The sequence below is a fragment of the Epinephelus fuscoguttatus genome, linkage group LG20, assembly GCF_011397635.1.
Source record: "Epinephelus fuscoguttatus linkage group LG20, E.fuscoguttatus.final_Chr_v1".
NCBI classification, from domain to species: Eukaryota; Metazoa; Chordata; class Actinopteri; order Perciformes; family Serranidae; genus Epinephelus; species Epinephelus fuscoguttatus.
This window is the reverse complement of record NC_064771.1, coordinates 39,031,940-39,052,493: the sequence shown is the minus strand read 5'-3', so window position 1 is coordinate 39,052,493 and position 20,554 is coordinate 39,031,940. Positions and strand designations below refer to the sequence as shown.

Sequence of the window (20,554 nt, the reverse complement as noted above, 5' to 3'; positions counted from 1 at the left end):
ATAGATTCAAGGAGATATAAGCAGCTTCCAGAAATCGTGTGGTTATTATGAAGCTAAACTCCAGCAGGCCATGGCAGAGAAACTTCCATCCATCCGTGAGGGTAAAGAAGATGAGAGCTCAGCTGAAGAACTCTTCAAAGACAGAGACAAGTCACCACTCGGTCATGAAAGGCTAAGCAAGTGGATGAAAGATAAAGAGAGAGAAATCAACATCATCAGGTCCTGTGTAGACATAATGAAGGGAACAAAGATTGTCCCAGATCAGTCACAGCTGGACAGAGAGGTTCTTGCTCCAGGTGTAGATGTTGCTCTGTGCTTTGTGTTCACCTCCCTGAAGCATGCTGACCCCTGCCTTGCTGCGATGGCCAACTGCTCGGACCCAGGTAGTAAAACAGGAAGTACCGATGAAGACCAGTGGTACTTCTCAAATTAAGTTCTCACCACAATGAGAAAAAAAGCTGAAGCCTTCAGTGGTATGGCCAAAGGCCTGACGAACAGCAGCAGGTTCAGCTTCCTTGTGTCGGCCATCGCAAATGAGAAATACACAGGAGCAACTATCTACCATTACAAGAACGGCATTTTGGTCACTGATGATTTCTCAAAGCCTGTTCTGCCTCCTGTGGAGACCATCACAGACAGAAGAGATATGATTTGGTGTAAGTCATTTTAAATAAACAAATTACTCTCCTCAATTTACCTGTTCAACTAATACGACATTTTGTTTTGGTTTCTCCGTCAGATGCCTGCGATCTCACCCTGGACACAAACACTGCAAACGCACACCTCAGTCTGTCTGAGGGAAAGAAGGAAGTAACAAATGGAGTATATCCGCGATATCCTCCTCACCCAGAGAGGTTTGATCATCATCCTCAGGTGTTGTGCAGAGAGGGGTTAATGGGGCGCCATTACTGGGAGGTAGAGTGGAGTACTGGTGAGTTTGATTCTGTCTTTGTTGCTGTTGCATACAAAGAGATTGGCAGAAAAGCAACCAGTTCACAGACCCAGTTTGGAAAGAACAACATATCCTGGGTTTTTGGGCATCACTCATTCACAAAACACTTTCTTACTGCAAGACATAACGGTGACAAATGGGAATGTTCTTATCCCTCTACTGGCTGCAGCAGAGTTGGAGTGTATCTCGACTGGCCTAACACTCTGTCCTTCTACAGAGTCTCTAACAACACACTGAGTCACCTCCACACCTTCACCACTACATTCACTAGGCCTGTTGACCCAGGCTTCTGGCTTTATAATCAATTAAATTATGCATACCTGTGTCCAATTGAATAAGAGCAATGATGAAGACTTGTTAAGATTCTTGGTCTGTAAATAGGGACATGGATTAACATTTAAAGGTATTGTATGCAACTTCTTACGTGTACTAATAATTTTTCATTGCCAGTAGGTGAACAGATCGTGACATAACTTAAAAACTGAGACCCTAACTGGGTTTCTTGGTTCCTCTGGCAGCTTACAGACTGTCTTCTCTGTGAAGGACACAGGATGAAAATTCTGGGAAAATCCAAAGGATGTGATGAACACAGGAGTAGCTATACATCACGTATAGCTACTCTACAGTATACTGTATGTTTTTAATTGTTTTGTTTTGTGCTTCACAGCTTCATAATCAGTTTAAACTTTTAGTGCTTGTTAATCACATATACTGTATGTTTTTAATTGTTTTAAACTCTATTTTAATTTCTGATATTTGACAATACAGAGCTAATACTGACACACAATTGCTTTAACAATATTAGAAATACAAACTCATAGCTCATGTTAAAAAAGGCATAACTTGTCACTGTTAACATCATTTTGTTGCTGATGTAATATCAGATTCCTGCAACACCTGTTGGATATGTTTACTCTCTTATTGAACGGAATATTCAATAAAGTGGAGACCTGACTTTACCCCTGTGTGCTACTTTATTGGTGCAGATTAAAAAGTTGACTGCATCAAATATTCTGGCATCATCATTTATGACACATCAGCATCTTTTAGTGCAAAGAACACCAAAACAACAGAACATGAATCCTCATACGTTTCTGGAAAATGGAAGGTAGCTAGCCTAGCTTGCTAATGTTAGCATTGATTCTCACTTGATGTTACTTTTTCTTCAATACGTTTTTCACGAAATTCACAATTCACAAAAAGATTGCACGCTTTGGTGGCCTCTCAACCTGCATAAATAAGACAACTAGAATTACCGGCCTGCGATCGTATGCCTCCATAAACCAGTCAAGTTGCAGTTTACATCCATGCCTGTCAAGACTCATATGTAGCCATGACAGATGACAATGTTTAAAATACTGATGCTTCTACAAAAATTCTAACACATGGATGCTTCACACTCAATGTCCCCGCGACAGCACAGAAGATTTAAACAATCAGCACAGTTTAAGGTTGACACCCAAGTTTAGTGTCACTGATTCAGTACCCAACCAAATGTCTCCTCTTCTGCTCCTAAAATATGTTTATTAATGGCCAGAAAAGTGTTTTATGCTGAACATTATGATGTCACAGTGAGGCTGACCTTTGACCTTTTGGATATAAAATCTCATCACTTCATCCTTTTATCCTGTGAGACATTTGTGTGAGATTTTGTCTTGAGTTGTGGCCACCACTAAATTCAGCATCAGATCTTTGCAAAGGAACATCTGAACAAGCCTGATGCTTCATGGAACACGTCCTGGACTGATGAAGGTAAACACAATGATCAAAGGTGTGTTTGGAGAAAAAAGGATGCAGAATTTCATAAGAAGGACATCTGTCCAGAACTTCTGCATGCAGCTGTATAACCTAGGTGTACGAACAGTGCTAAGAATATAATTTGTTTCACCGTTGTCATGTTACAGTTACTAATCTTAAGCCAAGACACCATAAACTGTATCAGAGAACTAGTGGATGAAAGCCGACTGTTGCGTTGCCTCATGCTGCCTCATGTTGCCTCATGCTGCTACAGACCACAACCAATGGCCAACTAGCACATCATTTCTGCACCTGCATTAGAGGAAATAACTCTCCATACCAGCAGGTGCTAGTCTTAATTCATCATTCAGAAAGGGAAACCTTTTTTAGTGGCTAAAAAAAAAAAACAATCTTACGTACATAACAAGTGTGTTTTAATCTCAGGTCGTCTTGACTCGACTCATTTCGTGTGCGCTGAGCTGAACTGCCAATCAGAGTGAGTTCAAAGCGCTGAGTCGGCCAAAAGAACCCAACAAGGGCCGGGTGGTGCCAACACTGTGGGACACACTGCAAAAACTAGGCCCGATATGTAAGGGCCCTTATATCGCCACAAACAGACACATGACGTCATCACTACGCATTCTGCAAACAGCTGTGTTCAAAAATACATTTTAAAAAGTTGTGTCTTTCTTTAATTTGCTTCCAAAACAACTGCACGTGCTGCCAGATCAAAACACAAGGCGGTGGTGCTCATGGAAACACTACTGCTGTTGGCCACAGGGGGGCGCTGAAATCAAGACAAATTGAAAGGTCCTTGTAACGGTTTTGAAACCAGTGACAATAACAGGCGATGAGCACGCAGCTGTACCTGGCACTCCTGATGTCTCCTGGGGTGGACGACTCGATCTCTGGACATATCTTTCTCAGCATGTCACAGTACTTCTGAGTCTTAAACTGCGTAGGACACACGATAGCTTTACACCCAACCTGTGAGAAGAGGAGCAGAGGAGTCACCTTAATGTGATGAAGTTTTATTTACATAGCCTAATATCACAAGCTCAATTCTCTGCATGTCTCAGCAGTACGACACAGGAAAAGTCACCTACCTTCCGCAGTGCAAACTCCACCTCCTGCAGCTGGTACGCTGGGTTCACTGACACCTGTTGGGTGGTGAAACCATAAAAAATCAGCTCATGACAGAAAAGACACTAAAAAGTGGACGGACTTAAAACTGGACCACAGTCACAGTCGACTTAAACCACCTGAATGGTTCTTTTAACCAATATAATTTTAGTGAGAGGTGTAACTATTGTACTGTGATGGATATTCATCAGGTACATTTGGTTACCAATATGTATTTATTATCTTTTATTTGTTGTCTCTTTATTTTTAAATCTTTTTATTCAGTTTTTCTCAGAAAAACTGATCAGAGAAGGACCCCATAGCAGGTAATGTCCACCCCCACCCAGTGTCCATTTCCTCCTTATCAAACCCATCAATTCATTTCTTCAACCTTCATTATAATACGTGTCCAGTGTGTTGGCCTGCTAACCTTACTGCCATGGCCGTGCGCACAGCCTCACAAGAGGTTCGAGGATTCCCATACACGATCACCACATGTTGAGTCACCTTTACTTTGCAATCACTTAAAACACACGACACCAGTTTGTTTAGTTTAAAATTTATTAGCATTTTGACAACACACTGTTTTCTAGATGAAGCGCACACATTTAGTTTACATGGTTTTGTTATGTTGCTGTTTGCTTTTATAACTTATTAATTCTTTTGTCTTTGAGTTACCTGAAATTACTTCCTGGTTGGAGGTGGGCAAAAGATGGGGCTGTGGGCGGAGCCTGCTTTTATGCAGAAGGCCCTCCCACAGAGCATCATGGGGGGACACGGGGTGTCTTAGTCTTAGTCTTAGTTATTGTTCAGGTGAGTTCTCCCCTTTGTGTTTCAGCTGGTCTGATCAGCCAGTGTAGACAGTACGTTGCCCCATTGTCTCGTTCTGTCAGGTCTGTTTGTTGAGTTTTGTTTGCCTTATTTTTCAGTTGTTACGTTTAACTGGCCTCTTTTAAGGCCCTTTAACTCAGATGCTGTCGTCTTTAGTCATTTGCTTTGTAAAATCTATTTTTTGGGGAAATAAACCGACCTTTATGAACTTTAAAGCTGTGTTGTTGTGCCTCCACTGTTTGATCCATAACACTTATTAATTTATTAATGAACTACTTTTTTCTTAAAGATGGCTTTATCATATGTCATGATTATATGTCATTATATTACATTGTATTGCGTTACCTAACCCAACTGCCAGAAAATAAATGTTGGCATTGTACATTTCTGCAAACCATGGATATGCAACATTTGTGAATTGTTATGTGGCACATACTTTGAAACTTTCACTGGTACCTGTGATTAGCTTTAGGCACAAACACCTCTTGGTTAATGTTAGAATAAGATCATGTTTTGACTTAAAATGCCTGCTTTGTCTGGCACTATCCCAGCAGGAAACACGGTGGTGTTTTGGCTAAACACAACTGCTTCCAGTGGCACTAACCCTGGTGGAAAGGTCACTAAAAACACCCAGATTTGGTGACTAACAAACTGCTGGAAACACAACAATGACTCGTTAAAACAGAACCAGTTTTGTTGTTTGTTGGTCTCAAACAGTGTTCTGCAGCTTGGCAGGTGTCTCACCTGGATGTGACGCCATCCACCATCCCCTCCACCTCCTCATGACAGCTCATATACTACCTCACTATAGAAACATTAGTATGATGTGTATGAAATGTACAAATGAAATGTATTTCATGGTTTGAAGAAACTTGCAATGCCAACATTTCCTTCTAGCGACTGGGCTTTGATCACTGTAACATGTTAAAGGCTTAGACTGATGATATTCTGGTATATTTGTCTTATTGTCAACAAGTCACTCTGTTAATCTGAGCTCAGTAATTCCCTATTACAGCTGGTCATTGTAGTTATTAATGAAACAAACAGGAGGAAGCAGTGCACGTGTTAAAGGGATAGTGCACCCAAAAATGAAAACTCAGCCATTATCTACTCACCCATATGCCAAGGGAGGCTCAGGTGAAGTTTTAGAGTCCTCACATCACTTTTTAGCCTCATTGAAGCCTGTCGTACATGTGAGCGCGGTGCCCAGAGAGGCAGTCAGAGCTACAGGCTACAGTGAGGCTAAAAACAGAGTTCAGATGAGGTTTTTCCAAACAACTTTTTATGTCGGGGCTTCAGGACACTTGGATCACTATGGACGAGCAGTATGGAGATATTTTGTGGTTTCAATGATGTGTTTTTGGACGTTTGAATCTGGGGCGCCGTCAGCCTCCATTAGGTGGAGTTGTGTTGCTACCTCCTCTCCCCTTGGATCTCTGCAAGTGATGTGAGGACTCTAAAACTTCACCTGAGCCTCCCTCGGCATATGGGTGAGTAGATAATGGCTGCATTTACATTTTTGGGTGCACTATCCCTTTAAGGACTTTTTCAGCAGTGTATTAATCCACATTTAATGCTGTAGTGAGTATTTGTGGCTGCAGGACGCTGTGTGTGGGATCGAATAAAGAAAATACAGTTGGGGTTTCTCAAAGTCAAGGATCCTGAAACGGGTGTAGTATGGACCCAAATGCAGTACACAGGCGCTCAGGAACGGTTGGTAATGACCTTTATTTTCACCACAGCAAACAAGGTACGGAGCAGATAGAATAAACACAGAAAAAAAGTTTGTTCTTCGGGCTGAAAGCCCTCACAGTCTCTGGGGCTCAGACGAGGGGAAGAGACGCAGCCGGAGTCGGCCGTGGAACCGAGGGGAAGCTCCTTAGCCCCCGGCTCTAAACAGTTCAGTTCTCTTTTGGTGTGAGGGGAAGAGAAGTAGCTTACTTCAGCTGATGACGACGAGGAGGAAGCTCCGTGGCCTAAAGAGTCGGCTGCACGTGCGGAGGTGCCGACGGGGAGAGAGCAGAGGAGTGGTCGGAGGCAGATGAGCAGTCCGCGAAGGCAGAGGCACCAATGGGGAGCAGGCAGGAGGATAGACGAGGCCAGGCGGAGGAGTCGTTACCAGCCGAGCAGTCAGATACCAGAAACGCTGAGGCAGAGCACGAGGTCAGGGACAGAAGGCAGGTGAGTTTACCAGGAGGCAGACGAGGAGAGCAGGTCGGGAACAGGCAGAGTCGGCACCGGGAGAGCAGACAGGAGATGAACGCTGGAAAGTCTCGCATGACGCTGAAGAACAATCTGGCAACGAGTGAGAGTGCTGGAGAGGCGTATATGCAGGGCTGGTAGATGAGCTGCAGCTGTGTAGGCAGGTGAGCAGAGTTGGGCTGATGAGGTGGGCGTGGCTGGCAGGTAGAGTGGAGCAGAGGGAGGGGGAGCGGAAAATCACTGCAGCAGAGTGACAGGAGGGGAATGAGAGACAGGGACTGTGACAGATCCTTCCTGTGTAGGATGAGTCCTTCCAAGGAAGGATGCTGCAGAGGCAAGCCAAGAGTCCTTCCTATCATTCAGTGAACACACAGTGGAACAGACTAACAAGCGTCCTGAGGTGATCGTCATGAACCCTCAGCAGACTGAGGAGGTTTCAGATACTGTGATAATTCTGGCACTCTGAGTGAATGTTGTCGGACAGTTTGAACAGATGTCAGCAGTATTTTCAGAGTCACGTGACTTTTAGGGAGAATATATTTCTGGATCATACTTAAACAGGTAAGCTAAATTAAACTTTTGTACAAAGCAGGCACTCAGAGCCCCATCTGTGCTGTAAATGGTTAATTTAAAATATGTTTGATCTAAATCACGTTATTTCAAAGTTCTCATTATGTGGCAGTGGACACATTGGAAAGTGTAAAACATGAGGCTTCTGTCAATATTTTTTCATGCTGATAAAAACTGCTGAAGATATTGATCCAAATAAATGATCCATATATCCAAACTCTGTCGAGCTCCTCTGGTGCAGGTCTGGTTAAAGAGGCCCTGCCTGCATTTCAAGTCAATTGTGCACAAAGAATTGTGGGTACTTTATACTCCGAGTATACACACATGCATCCTTGAAAATTCTCTGATGGAAGGACTCAGTCCTCGGTAGAACTTGAAGGATCCTTGACAGTGAAACAGTCCCTTCAGCAGGATTTGATGATGTAGCATCCTTGAAATTCAGCCATTCAGGATCCTTCCTTGACTTTGAGAAACACCCAGTGTGTGTGTTCGTGGTTAACGAGGGAACATGTCGTCCAGTCTGGCTCACTGATGTATTCATGTGTTTTTGGACAATAGAGCTCTTTGGCACAGATGAGCAAAGTCCCAAAATATAAATGGATCTGCATTAATTCAGAGAATGAGCTCCGTTTCTGTGATACTGTTGTTTTTTACTGTTGTGTCGCTTCCACTCACCAGTATAATGCCAGCTTTGGCTGTGGCAAACTGCATGAGGATCCATTCGTAAGTGTTGGGTCCCCACATGCCGAGCCGGTCTCCTTTCTGCAGCCCAAGTGCCAGCAGTCCGGCTGCAGCTTGATCCACCTGCAGGGACGATACGGACACATCAACAGGTTTCACATGTTTGTTGACACGAGCTGAAGAATGCGTCTCAGAAATATGGTGCTAACTAGATCTATACAGCTTGTCTCCATAGTAGAAACTTTCTCAGCTCCTGGTTGAACCTTTTATAAAGATCCCACCTGGAACCCTTTCAGAAAGTTCTGTCTAGAACATGAAGGGTTATACCTAGAACCATCAGTTTACAATCATGTTTGTAGATCAATAATGACACATCAGAGCTCAGTGGAGCGTGAGATACAGTTGACGTGTTATATGACAGCTGCTATCTGAGCGCTGTCAGCCTGCACTTTAATGCCAGGTTAACGACATCATGCACCACACTGAGTTTGAGATATGTTTCTTAAGGTCACTGGGTCAAAGTGTTTTTATTAAACAAGACAGAACATGCAGGTGACTGACAAAGAGGACACGCCTTATGGCAAACACTTATATCAGTGCTGTTCCTGGTGCCTTTCTTGCTGTGACAAGTCGTGTTTGCAGTTTACAGTGTTTAAGTCTCCAGTATCTCTTTGTACTACAGCATCAACATGACCATGAAAACAGTGAGCACAGAGTTAATGGTCAGAAATATAAAATATAATCTGTGACACTCTGCTGGGGACAATAAATGATGTCTGAAGACAGCTCAGCTTGTAAACTCTGTGCTCTTGTAAGGTTTCCTAGGTATTCTCCGGGACCGCCAGTGTTACTTGAATAAGTGAACACTGACCAACGGGACCAGACTGGCCGACCCGTATGCTCTCACTCAGTGGATGGATGATGTCACAGGAAGCCAATCTTACAAAGGAGGACCACACTTGTTTGTTTTGCTATGGAAGCTAACGTTAGCTAATGTGCTAAAAAGTTAGCGTTGCAGAGAAATCCAATCTTCCTCTTAATCCCTCCCCAGTTTCTGATGAGGTGGACATGATAACCCTTAATACACATAACCTTATTCATCCCTACAACAGGAAATACTTTTTCCCTAACCTGATATGAAGTGTGCGCTGCACATGTGAGCATTTTTGATGATGGCCTCCGTCCAGTCCTTTGGTCTTATCACATTTAACCATAGTTGTCTTTGTTTTTGTTGACGGGCAGTGGCGGCTGGTTTTGAGCCATGACTCCTTCTATTCTGGCTCCCAATAACACAACAAGACAAACACATTTTAACACTCCTATGGAGCCTACAGCCCTGTGGGGGAGAGGCAGCTGCACCTCCAGGTGATCACATGATGTCATCGTGACGTCTGCCCTAAAAGCATCTACACATTTAGTTTGTTTTTCTATTTTGTGTTTCATTTTCTATTTCTATACCTGTATCTTTACTTTCTTTTGTCCCTCATCTGCTTTTGTGTTTTATATTTTAACCCATCTTTACGATCTTCTGCTTCAAATGAGAATGATTACATCGTTTTATGGACCTCAGTATAACTCAAAGAGAATTTTAAAAAATGAGAGGTAGGTTTTTTTCTCATGCATTTTTAACCTATTTCTGTTATTGTTTGTCCCTGAACAATAAATAATAAAACTTGAGTGCAGTGAAGGAGTACATGTGTGTAACTCCCAGGACTGACTAATGATTATCTTGGTTCCATGAACTGTGTGTAAAGTGAGTTGTGAAACAAATTACTGCCGAGGGGTGTAATGTCCACTGTGGACAGGGTGACATGTCCTTTCACTTTGATTCATTCATGAAAACTCTCTGATTGTCCACCGGCCAAAAATCAAAATAAATAAATGAATAAAATAATATAATAATAATAATAATAATAATAATAATATAATATATAATAAAAACTCATCATTAATTGTTACTGTAAAGCCTCATGAGCAGCAAGTTATTGGATTTTTTCCTGGCCTAGATTTTGGCTCTCTGGATTATGTAAGCCTCTGACTAATGGAGCTTTCAGGGGCCATGTGCAGCCGGACAGGAGGGGGCTCATTATTCATGTTTTTTGGGGGGTGGGAGGTGAAAATACTTTCAGCATGTCAAACACTTGGGTGTGATGTGAACCTCAAGAAGCACGTATCCATTAAACTACCTTCTATCATCTTAGAAATATATCTAAAGTTAGATGCATCCTGTCACTGTCAGACTCTGAAAGGCTGGTTCCTGTATTTATTTCTAGTAAACTAAAATACTGTAATTCACTTTTTGCTGACAAAGCATGAGGGGTTAAACAAACTCAAGCTCATTCAAAATGCTGCAGCTGCAGTGCCAACAACAACCAAAGGGTGTGAACACAATGCTCCTGTTTTAACTTCTCTCCACCGGCTCCAGTAAAAAACTCCAGAGTTTCACAATGTATTATTTGGCCTGAGACGCCTGATTTCACAACAGCCTTAGCTCTGCCAGTTTTGATGTTCAGAAGCGTTTTCCGCATTCAGTGTTTCCAACAAAAAATAATCTATTCATAAAGGCAGGGGCGTTTGATGCAGCGTTGAAGGACCCTCCCTGTGACTGGCTCTCCTCTCCTCTCTGCTGGGTTAGCATGAGATAACACAGCACAACATGATGTCATCACTACTTGAGCCAAAGCCCCACAGCAACGGTTCACATCCCGCACCACGCCGTTAATCTCACCTCCATACAGCTCAACTGAGAATCATGTCAGTCTCATATTTGGCCATTTGGCTGCAGGTTTGCACGGCGTGCCATATAACAGACACAACATACAGCCATTTAAAGTTGTGTGCCCCTCCCTTAAGCCAACATAAAGAAAACATAATTCCCTCCACTGCAGTTAAAAAAATATTATATTTATATATCTCCAATTCTCTGTACTTGTGAGCTGAACAAAGTCAGTCTTCATTTCCTCCCACTTCAACTACTGCAACTCGTTATATTTTGGTGTTACTCAGTCTTGTTTATCCCGTCTTCAACTGGTCCAAAATGCAGCAGCAAGAGTTTAAAGAAGGTCACAGAAGACGGAGCACATTACCCCATTCTCGCCTCCCTACACTGGCTGCTTCACCCTGTCTGACATCACAGAGCTCCTCTCCACGCATCACAGCGTGAGAGAACTGAGATCGTCTGACTCAAGACTTCTGTCTGTCCTGTGATCCAGGACTGAGTGTTACAGGGGCAGAGCTTTCTCTATCGCTGCCCTGAAACTCTGGAATCCTCTTCCTCCCACCGTCCGACTCTCACCGAGCACTGAGATTTTAAAGAGTGATCTTAAAACACTTTTACTCACCAGTCTTTAACTGTGCATAATGTGACTGTCTTTGTTGCTGTCACAGTGTGGTGACAGTATGAAACAAGCCTAGAGTCATGACAGGTTATTATTATTTCATTGCTCTTATCATTCAAATGTTTGTGTTTCTCTTTTGTTTTTGCTTTTCTCTCTGTGTGTGTGTGTGTGTGTGTGTGTGTGTGTGTGTGTGTGTGTGTGTGTGTGTGTGTGCTGTGAGAGTACTTTGGATCAACTCTGTTTGTGTTTACTGGGCTATAAGTGAACCAAACTGAAGTGTACTATGTCGCACTAACGTGATCCTCAACCTGTATTTCATGGTTTTTCTCCCTTTTATTTAATTTTTTATTTTTATTTTTTGTCTTACTTATTTTTTTGTTTATTTCATTTTACTTCATTTATTTAGGTACGTTTGCTGACTTAGGTTAGCAAACCCAGTGTCTTCATTTCAAACCCTCCTCAAAACATACTTTCACAGGAAGGCTGTTTTACAGTAAATCTGTTGTGTGTCCAGATTTGATCCTTCTTTCTATCAATCTTATTATTTAATTATCTTATTACACGCTCTGATTTATCTGGTCTTAGCGTATGTTTAATGTTTTAATAACTGTCTTTATCTTGATGGTGTGCACTATTTTATTTGTCTCATGAAGCACTTTGTAACTGCGTTTTGAAAAGTGTGACACAAATAAAGTTTATTATAATTGATTTAGTTATTTATTTATATGTCTTTGTTTATTGTTGTTACAATCAATAAGGAAACTGTTGGAAGTAAATCAAATACAACATCATTCAGTGTCAGGTCTCTTTCAATCAAAATAATAAAGTGAAGACTCGTTCGTGCATTTATTTCACACTATTAAGATTTCATAAATCATAATGTTTCCTTGGTGGCGACCTGATACTTCACGATACACACATCATGTGGTATTTCCCATCCTTCACTGCAGTATGTTAGAGTGATGTTAAATTGTAGCTTGTTTTCAGGAGAAACAAAAACTTCACTCTACAAACATGTTGGGAATGTGGTGACCCTCCTCCAGTCTCCTCTCAGGTTGCATCAGGCCCCAAAAATCTCCTCCACCAACAGGAGAGGAAGAAAAACATGAGGCGAATCTGCTCTACAGCTTCATTTCTTTGAGTGCGCTTCACAGTAAAAACTGAAGGCAACTAGCAAAGTGAGGTTTAAGGTTCATTTACAGTTCATCTCATTCTGCTATCGTATAAAACTGTAGGATGTAAAAAGCATTAAGCAACTGTCTTTTCATTGGCCTCTCTGGAGTCCAGGTACTTCAGTTTTATAGGTCTGGATTTTGTGCTGTGGGACAGAGAAGGTGAAGCCAGGCAGAAACCATTAACTTTCTATCACTTAACACAGGTTATAAAGCAACATGCAGGCCACAGATGTTCTCATTTCCAAAATCAGGATTTTGATTTCACTCCAAAACTCGTAAACATCCTCATAAAAAAACAACAGTGAAATCAAAGAGGAGATATTTGAAAAAATTAATCTGGCGACATATCCCCATACAGCGGTTTATATGATATCTCATAAAAATGCACATACAATGGTTTGTAAGATATCTGATGAATTAGTGCCGTCACTGGTTAGGTATGCTTTAGGAAAAGAATCATGGTTGGGTGTTGTCACGTTACATACTTAACGTAATGTTACATAGGCCAGGTTCATAAAAAGAAACATAGTTGGATGTCGTTACGTCACATAGTCAACGTAAAGTTACGTACTTCACATAACCAGACGATGTGACAATGTACCTTGAAATAATTCAAACTTGTCCTGGTTTCACACAAAGGACAAATACCAAGTCTCCTGGGGGAAAGTCCTGTGTTTGTTTGACCCATCAACCCGGTCTCACTCCAAAGTCATCGAAATCTGGCGCTTAGGCAGTGACTTGCAGTGTCAGACATCGACAAAAGAGGCCTTCCTTAAACATCGGTGTGATATGCAGTCAGTCTACGTTATAGTTTAACGGTGCCAGGCAGCGGCAGAGTGAAACACGACCCGACAAGAACAGAAAATAAGGCAGTGAAAGTCTGAGTGGGGCGAGTGAGAGGGGTCCAGTAAACAGCAACCTTCACCAAGGAGAGCGGTGCTCACGTCCTGTGAGATTATAAAGCCAAACCCTGTTCTTTTCCTAAACCTAACCACATGCATTTTGTTGTTGAAGAAAAAACATCTAAGTGCCGTGCTGTACCGACGTAGTGCTTTTATTTTGAAAGAGACTGTATCAAACTGTACATTTCCTGTGAAAACAGAAGTGTATTTTGAAAACAGACAATGCATGTAACAGGCTGAAGTTGACACGGCGTCCCAGAACATCAATAACCAACACACCCAGGGTACCTTGGACGTCTTATCTGGGTATCTGTCCATGACCAAACGTCGATAGTGAGAATGTATTGGACCCATCTGTCACCCCAACCAACTACCTTACATGGACTTTGACTCTTAATATTTCTTCTTTCTTTCCACCTGTCAGCACATTGCTTCATGATTATGTAGGTTATCTATGAATTCTGGTGCATTACGTTCTGTAGGTATACGTGCAAACAGTGGATGAAAGCAGCCTGATCTGGCAATGATACAACTACACCTTGTTATACAATAACACTGATTATTGTAAATCACGATGGCTCCAATAACATGTTGTTTAACACGGCACTCAGAGGTGGACAATATCAAAATATTAAAGGGAAATTCTGGTGTTTTTCAATAGCAGTGTAATTCTCATAATTGCCTTTCTGACCATAAATCAACAGAATGTTGGACCTGCCGCCTGCGTTGCGAAGATTCTGAAACTTGGTCAAAACAGTGTATAGCGAGTTGTGTTGGTGAAGATTCTCAGTCATCCAGGTCATGGTAGTCATAAGTGCTATGTCGTAGGCAACTGGACTTGCTTGAGTTTCTTGAAGATGTTTCACCTCTACAGAGTCATTGAGGCCACATGGGCCAGCAACTCACATGTGACCTCAATGACTCTGTCAGGGTTCACACCCACACAGAGTTTAAAGCCTGCAACTCTGCATCAGTCTGTTAGAACTGAAGAGGCCTCTTGGATGAGAGGTGAAACGTCTTCAAGAAACTCAAGCAAGTCCAGTTGCCTATGATATAGCACTCAAGATAATGAGTTGTGGCTCCACTTAGCTAACTGACCAACAAGTTGATCCCTATGCAGTTAGCAGAAATAGCTAACCCTGGGGCTACTCTCTCTACTTTCATTTGTACTCAAAGAGGGCGATGTTTTATGACCCATAGTCAAAAGATACAGAATAAGAATAAAACCCAGGTTAAAGAGGAATAGATTTTCCTCCAAGGACTTCCATGTTCAGCCTGAAGAGTCTCACATAAAACAAACATGGCTGTAATTTATAGGTTGCTTGTAGGCTTTCTAACATCTAACCTCTACCAACATTAGCATTGTTGGATTGACCATCATCAGCTGGGGTTGGGGTCTGACCATCGATTGGACACACACAGTATACTTTAAGGAAAAGACTCACATCTTGCTGAAACTGTGCAAAGGTCTTGCGAACTCCGTCTTGCAGAAAGGCCATGGCCTGTCGGTCAGGCCAGCGCTCCACTGTCCTCAGCAGGGACTCTCCAACTGTAGTGTGGAGAAAAGATGTGGAAGACGTGCCATGGACGTAGCTGGTAGTGAGAGTTGGGACGATGGGCGGAGAGTCCACATGAATGCCACTGCAGGGAAACAGAAGTTAGTTACTTAACTGTGGGCACAAATCATATCAAACACAGTCCTGAATATGTGTGTGAAGACAGGAGGTTAAATGGGACATGTGGAGGACCTCAAGGGCTCTGTTCTGGGTCCCCTTCTACTCTCTGTCTACATGTTTCCATTTGGCCAAATAATATACAATACACACTATGCTATGCTGATGAAATGGTGTCTCTGTCAAGTCAGGAACAACCAGCGCCTTTAAAAGGAAACACTTAAACACAAGGCTGAAAATCTGTGTTTCACTGCTCGTTCTGGTTGAAAGATAAAAGCCTGTTTCCCATCTCAGCTCACCCTGCATCACTGATGGGTGTGTTTTATTGTGCCTGTAACCACTCCTGTTCATGCTGTCCTGGAGTAAACTTGTATGCAGGAAGGTGAGAAGAAGTGAAACCGCTGGACGTCAGCAATAAGAAGATTTTCGTGGCTATTTTTATTACTTTTTAAACAACGGTCAGACTCACATCAAATGTTGGATTTAGAGTTGGAATGATTATTCAATTTATCATCTCAGTATTTAATGTTAGTAATTTATTGCTTTAAAGTTTTGGACTGTAGGACAGATAAACAGGACATTTAAATATTTCACCTTGGACTTTGAGAGATTGTGATGGACACTTTTCTGACATTTAGCAGACTAAACAACAAATCTATTAATTAAAAACAGGAAAATCAGCTGCTTTATTGATGACAAAAATGTTGCAGTCTTAGCTGAATGTCATGTGTCTCCCTCCAATCAAATGAATACAAATCTGAAATAGTCTTGTTTGGTTCACTTCAGCCATCAAACATCAGCAGGGAGTGTGAGGGGAGGGTCTCTGATTGACCGACCTGACCTGGAGCACCAACACTACAGTGTTAATCAGGAAGGCACAACAGAGACTCAACTTCCTGAAACGTCACAGGAAGAACCAGCTCAACCAGAAACTACATGTACAGTATGTGCTGACATACTGTACATGTGTGTGGTCTGTCAGCTGCACAGTAGCAGACAGAAGAGCGCTCCAGGGGGTCGTCAACACTGCCCAGAAAATGATCGGCTGTCTTCTCCCCTCCTCGAAAGAGCTGTACAGTTCCCACTGCCTCAAAAAGCCCAGAACATTCTCGAGGACCCGTCCCACCCAGGACACCGTCTGTCTGAACTGCTGCCCTCAGGCAGGAGAGACAGGACAGTTACAACAAAGACAGACAGGTATAAAAAACAGATTATTAATAGATACTAATGATCAATTCAATAATCTGGAACCCAACATGAAGCCTAAAGCCAGAGACTGGACTCAACTTCCAGTCTTATTCTTGATTATCATCTCATTGAAGAAGCTGTTGATCCACTTAGTATTGTTTCAGACTTTGTCAACAATCAGTTATTGTTATTCTCTGTCTACCTTTATTCCCATAATCTAGATTTAAAACCAAAGATTAGATACTTGCTCTGAGGATCCTCCAACCATAGAACTGAACAGCCACCTTGTCTGAACTCTTGCTCAGAGACTATCTTTAATCTCCTCTTGGAACTTAACTACTCAGCAGTCATGAAGTGTAACGTGACCTCATGGTTTGTTGACCTGAGAAGAGATTGGAAGTCAAAAAGGTTCAGGCCTTGGTTCAAACAAGTTTGACAGTCATTGACCTCTCACACAGAAGCACACTACAGGTACACAGGTCTCTGCTGCAGATAAGGGAGTGACAGGAGAGCAAGCTTTATGATGACAGATAAAACCTTCTGTGTCGTCTGTAGCAGGGCTGCACTGACTGGTGCTGATGATATTAAGGTTTAATTTGACTAAGGTGAATTTGTTTTTCTAATCACTTTGATTTCAAATATCACAATATTCTGAGACACTGAGAGCAAGTTTTCTTCATCCATCTCTCTTCTGAGACAAACAGATTTCCTTCTGATTGTTTTCTTTCTCACACCTGTCTCTGTATTCCTGTTTCCACGAGCAGTTCAGTTCAGTTCAGTTCAGTTCAGTTCAGTTCACAGTCTCCGTCTCCACAGTGTAAAGTTGTGGATGGTCCCAACAGAAGCGTTCCTTAGCGTCCCCATGTTTGGTTCCCCCTCTGTTGGGGTACCTAGCACACAGATCTGGTACTAAAAGGTGGAGCTGTGAACACTGCAGTCTGATTGGTCAGTAGAGGACGCTCACTCTGGTTTTATGTAACCTCTGTTCATACATCAGTAAACTACAACTATAAAATGAAAGAGAAAAAAATAACTTCATTCACTGGGCCGACTGCCGGCAACTTTTAAGGTGGAACGTTAACTTGTAATGTTACTCAATGCATGAGTTGATGACGTGAATCCATCAGCACACCTTAAATTTCACTGTGACAACTTTGACCATCACTTTAGTTTTTATATGACACACACTTTTAGTAATGACTTTAAAAATATAGATTCATTTGGAGCGGATTATGTGAAGGTCATATATTCTAATCCTCACTTCCTGTGGGCTACAGCAACACTAAACCCCTGAGCTTGCCTGAGAAGGACTAAATGCACAAAGCTGCTATTTTGAAATATCCCATGGAGAGAGACTCTCACTGCAGCCTGTTCTATTTTGTTGTGAAAATGTGGGCGTGCAGCCTCGTTCTGTGGACGATAAACCAGGTGCAGACTTCCATCTGTGTCACCGCTGATGAGGAAATACAGCGAGTGCTGGACGGAGCAGTGAGTGACAACAACCCCGCCCACATTTAAGAGGACTGTCTGTGGTGGAAACTCTAGCGTCTGTCATTGTGCAAATTAAGAAAAAAAAAAAACATGACGGCCGATTCTGATAGTTTGTTTAGATAGGGTTAGTTTAAAGCAAATATCAGCCGATACCGATGATGCCGATATTACTGTGCATCCCTGCTATATGTCTGAATGCACACTAGTTTATACAGTTGAATGCAGCACAGTGAAGACATACGGTTTCTTTTTAATACTGTAGCATAATGCACATTTCTATTTCTATTTTATTGCTCCATATACTTCTACTTCAGACTCTTATTCTAAGACGATATCGGCTGATACGGATAACGTGCAGATATAATCGTGCGTCTCTAGTAAATAGCAAAGCATTGGGGGAAAATACTCCATCACCACTGTAATTCTTCTCTACTGTAAAATCAACAGTGAAATAAGTCACTGTGCTGTACTGCAACTAGATGGTAGCTTTTTTTTTTTTACCTGCATTGTACCGACATAGTGCTTTTATTTTGAAAGAGACTGTATCAAACTGTACATTTCCTGTGAAAACAGAAGTGTATTTTGAAAACAGACAATGCATGTAACAGGCTGAAGTTGACACGGCGTCCCAGAACGTCAACAACCAACACACCCAGGGTACCTTGGACGTCATATGTGGACGTGGAAAGTCCATGACCAAACGTGGACATGTGACGAGGTCACAGTGAGGATGAGTTGAACCCATCCATCACCCTTTGCGAACCTTCTTACGTGGACTTTCAGTCTTTGTACTACCTCTTCTTTTCCACCTGTCCATTCCATTGGTCATGTGTTTGCAGCTTTCATGATAACGTGGGTTATATACGGTGCCTTTCATGACTGAAACATCAATACCTGACGAGGGCGGAGAGAGGATGTGCTGAACAGTTATGTCCAGGCATGATGATCTGCACAAACTGCTGCCTCACAGTCCCACAGCTACACACACAAAATAATGTGAACACCTTCACGACCCGACATTAAACAACCGTGTAGTGACAACTATTTAAGTTGGAGAGCCAAACACCAGACTCGTGCTTCTCTAATGCCCCCCTCCTTCCGCTGCAGGTCACACCCTCACATTTCTGCATGTTTACAACACTGTTTATTTTATTTTGCACGCGCGCCTGCAGAGAGATGGCAGTTAATATAAAGCAATCAAGATTACGTAATATTAAATGTGGGGGCTGCCTGTGTTGCGTTTAGAAACCTCTCAAGTGGTGTCATGTTATCTGTCCCAGCAGCCGTTACATAATCAAAAAGTTACCCACAAATAAACTTCTGTTTCTGAGGAACATGTTGTTCTATCTTTTAGACTTTGTTTTTAATGTAGTTTAAAGGAAACCTGTGTCTCGTGCAGCCATGTGAGCTTTAAAGTGAAGTGAAAGTGAACACTGTGTTTGGATCATGCGTGGGTGCGTGTGTGTCTGTCACTCACCGAGTGGCTGTAGGTGATCCTGGGTGACGTGTCCACGGTCTCTGCAGAACCTTTACACATGTGGAGAACACACAGCTGTTCCGTAGAGCCTGTGAGCACAGCACGAGCCTGGGTGTCATAGTGTGCAGCTGCAGCTTAGCGCTCCTCTTCCTCACCAACACACTGGGAGAGATCTACTTCCTCTGAGCTCCGCGAGACTGAGCTGCTCTGACACAGTTCAGGCAGGAATTCACTTTTGATTCGCGGGAGATTAGTCTGCAGCGATTGGCAGCTCCTTCCACGGACCTTGATCCGTCACATGAGCTCACAGCAGTGCTCTCCTGATGGAGACGTCAGTGCTGCAAGGAAACAACTGAGGGGCCACAAACTACCACCAGACTGCTGGGAAACTTCTTTATAAACAGGAACCTTATTTTATCATGTGAACAAACTGGTCCAGCACTGAGTGAGTGAGTGAGTGAGTGAGTGAGTGAGAGCCTGCAGCAGTGCGACATGCAGCATGTGATCCCCCTGCAGGCAACTGACAACCATCACTTTACTACATTTTGCCACAGACAAGCTCAGGGACATGTTTCAGGAGGCAGACCCAACAAACTCTGAGTTGGGGCACCTGGAGACACGGAATGCTGCCTTGCCTCTGTAGGAGGGAGGATCCTTGACCTTGAGAAACACCATCTGAGTTTTTGATCAGCTGATCAGAATGAACTCATGTAGCTCTGAGTGTGTTCAGCCTGAGGAAGTGCCTTCACAGTGAGCACCAACAGCTGCCATCAGTGGAGTGAACATGATCGTCAGTGGCATCCCTGCACCCCCCCAAAACACACTCAAGGAATCTGGCCACACCCAGCTGTGTCGACCTGACCCTGACACTCCTCCTCCTTGGGATCCAGCCACAGGTGTGTTCCAGGAACACACCAGTACATGCAGAAACAAATAAAACTTTCAAAAAACATGGTTCAACAATAATCACCAACTCTGGTTTATCTGAAAATAAACCCTTATTCACCCAGTGAGATGTGCACACAATGCTGACTCTGAGCATACTGACATTATGTTTTACTCAAATGGAGTTAGGTGAGTTTGCTGATGGTGAGTTTTGGGCAACAAAAAGGACAAAATATCATCAAAAGCAAGTCAAGTAATATTGGACTTAGTGGTGAGGGAGTCTTTACAACATTATTCATCACAAAAAACATCAATATTCTTCTTCTCAGG

At 42.6% G+C, this 20,554-nt stretch overlaps 1 protein-coding gene across 1 annotated transcript in view; it reads right to left on the bottom strand.

The window, feature by feature from the left end:
- The window catches only part of acsf2 (acyl-CoA synthetase family member 2), a 52,040-nt gene extending 32,239 nt beyond the window's left edge, over positions 1 to 19,801 (bottom strand). Inside the window, exons 1-5 of the mRNA XM_049562786.1 lie at positions 19,340 to 19,801; positions 14,956 to 15,151; positions 8,090 to 8,218; positions 3,796 to 3,849; positions 3,558 to 3,676 (exon numbers count right to left, since the gene is read on the bottom strand). Of these exons, the coding sequence (XP_049418743.1) occupies positions 3,558 to 3,676; positions 3,796 to 3,849; positions 8,090 to 8,218; positions 14,956 to 15,151; positions 19,340 to 19,458 (617 nt within the window). The 5' untranslated portion in view covers positions 19,459 to 19,801. The remainder of the gene's footprint in view (positions 1 to 3,557; positions 3,677 to 3,795; positions 3,850 to 8,089; positions 8,219 to 14,955; positions 15,152 to 19,339) is intronic.
- Positions 19,802 to 20,554: the final 753 nt, after the last annotated feature.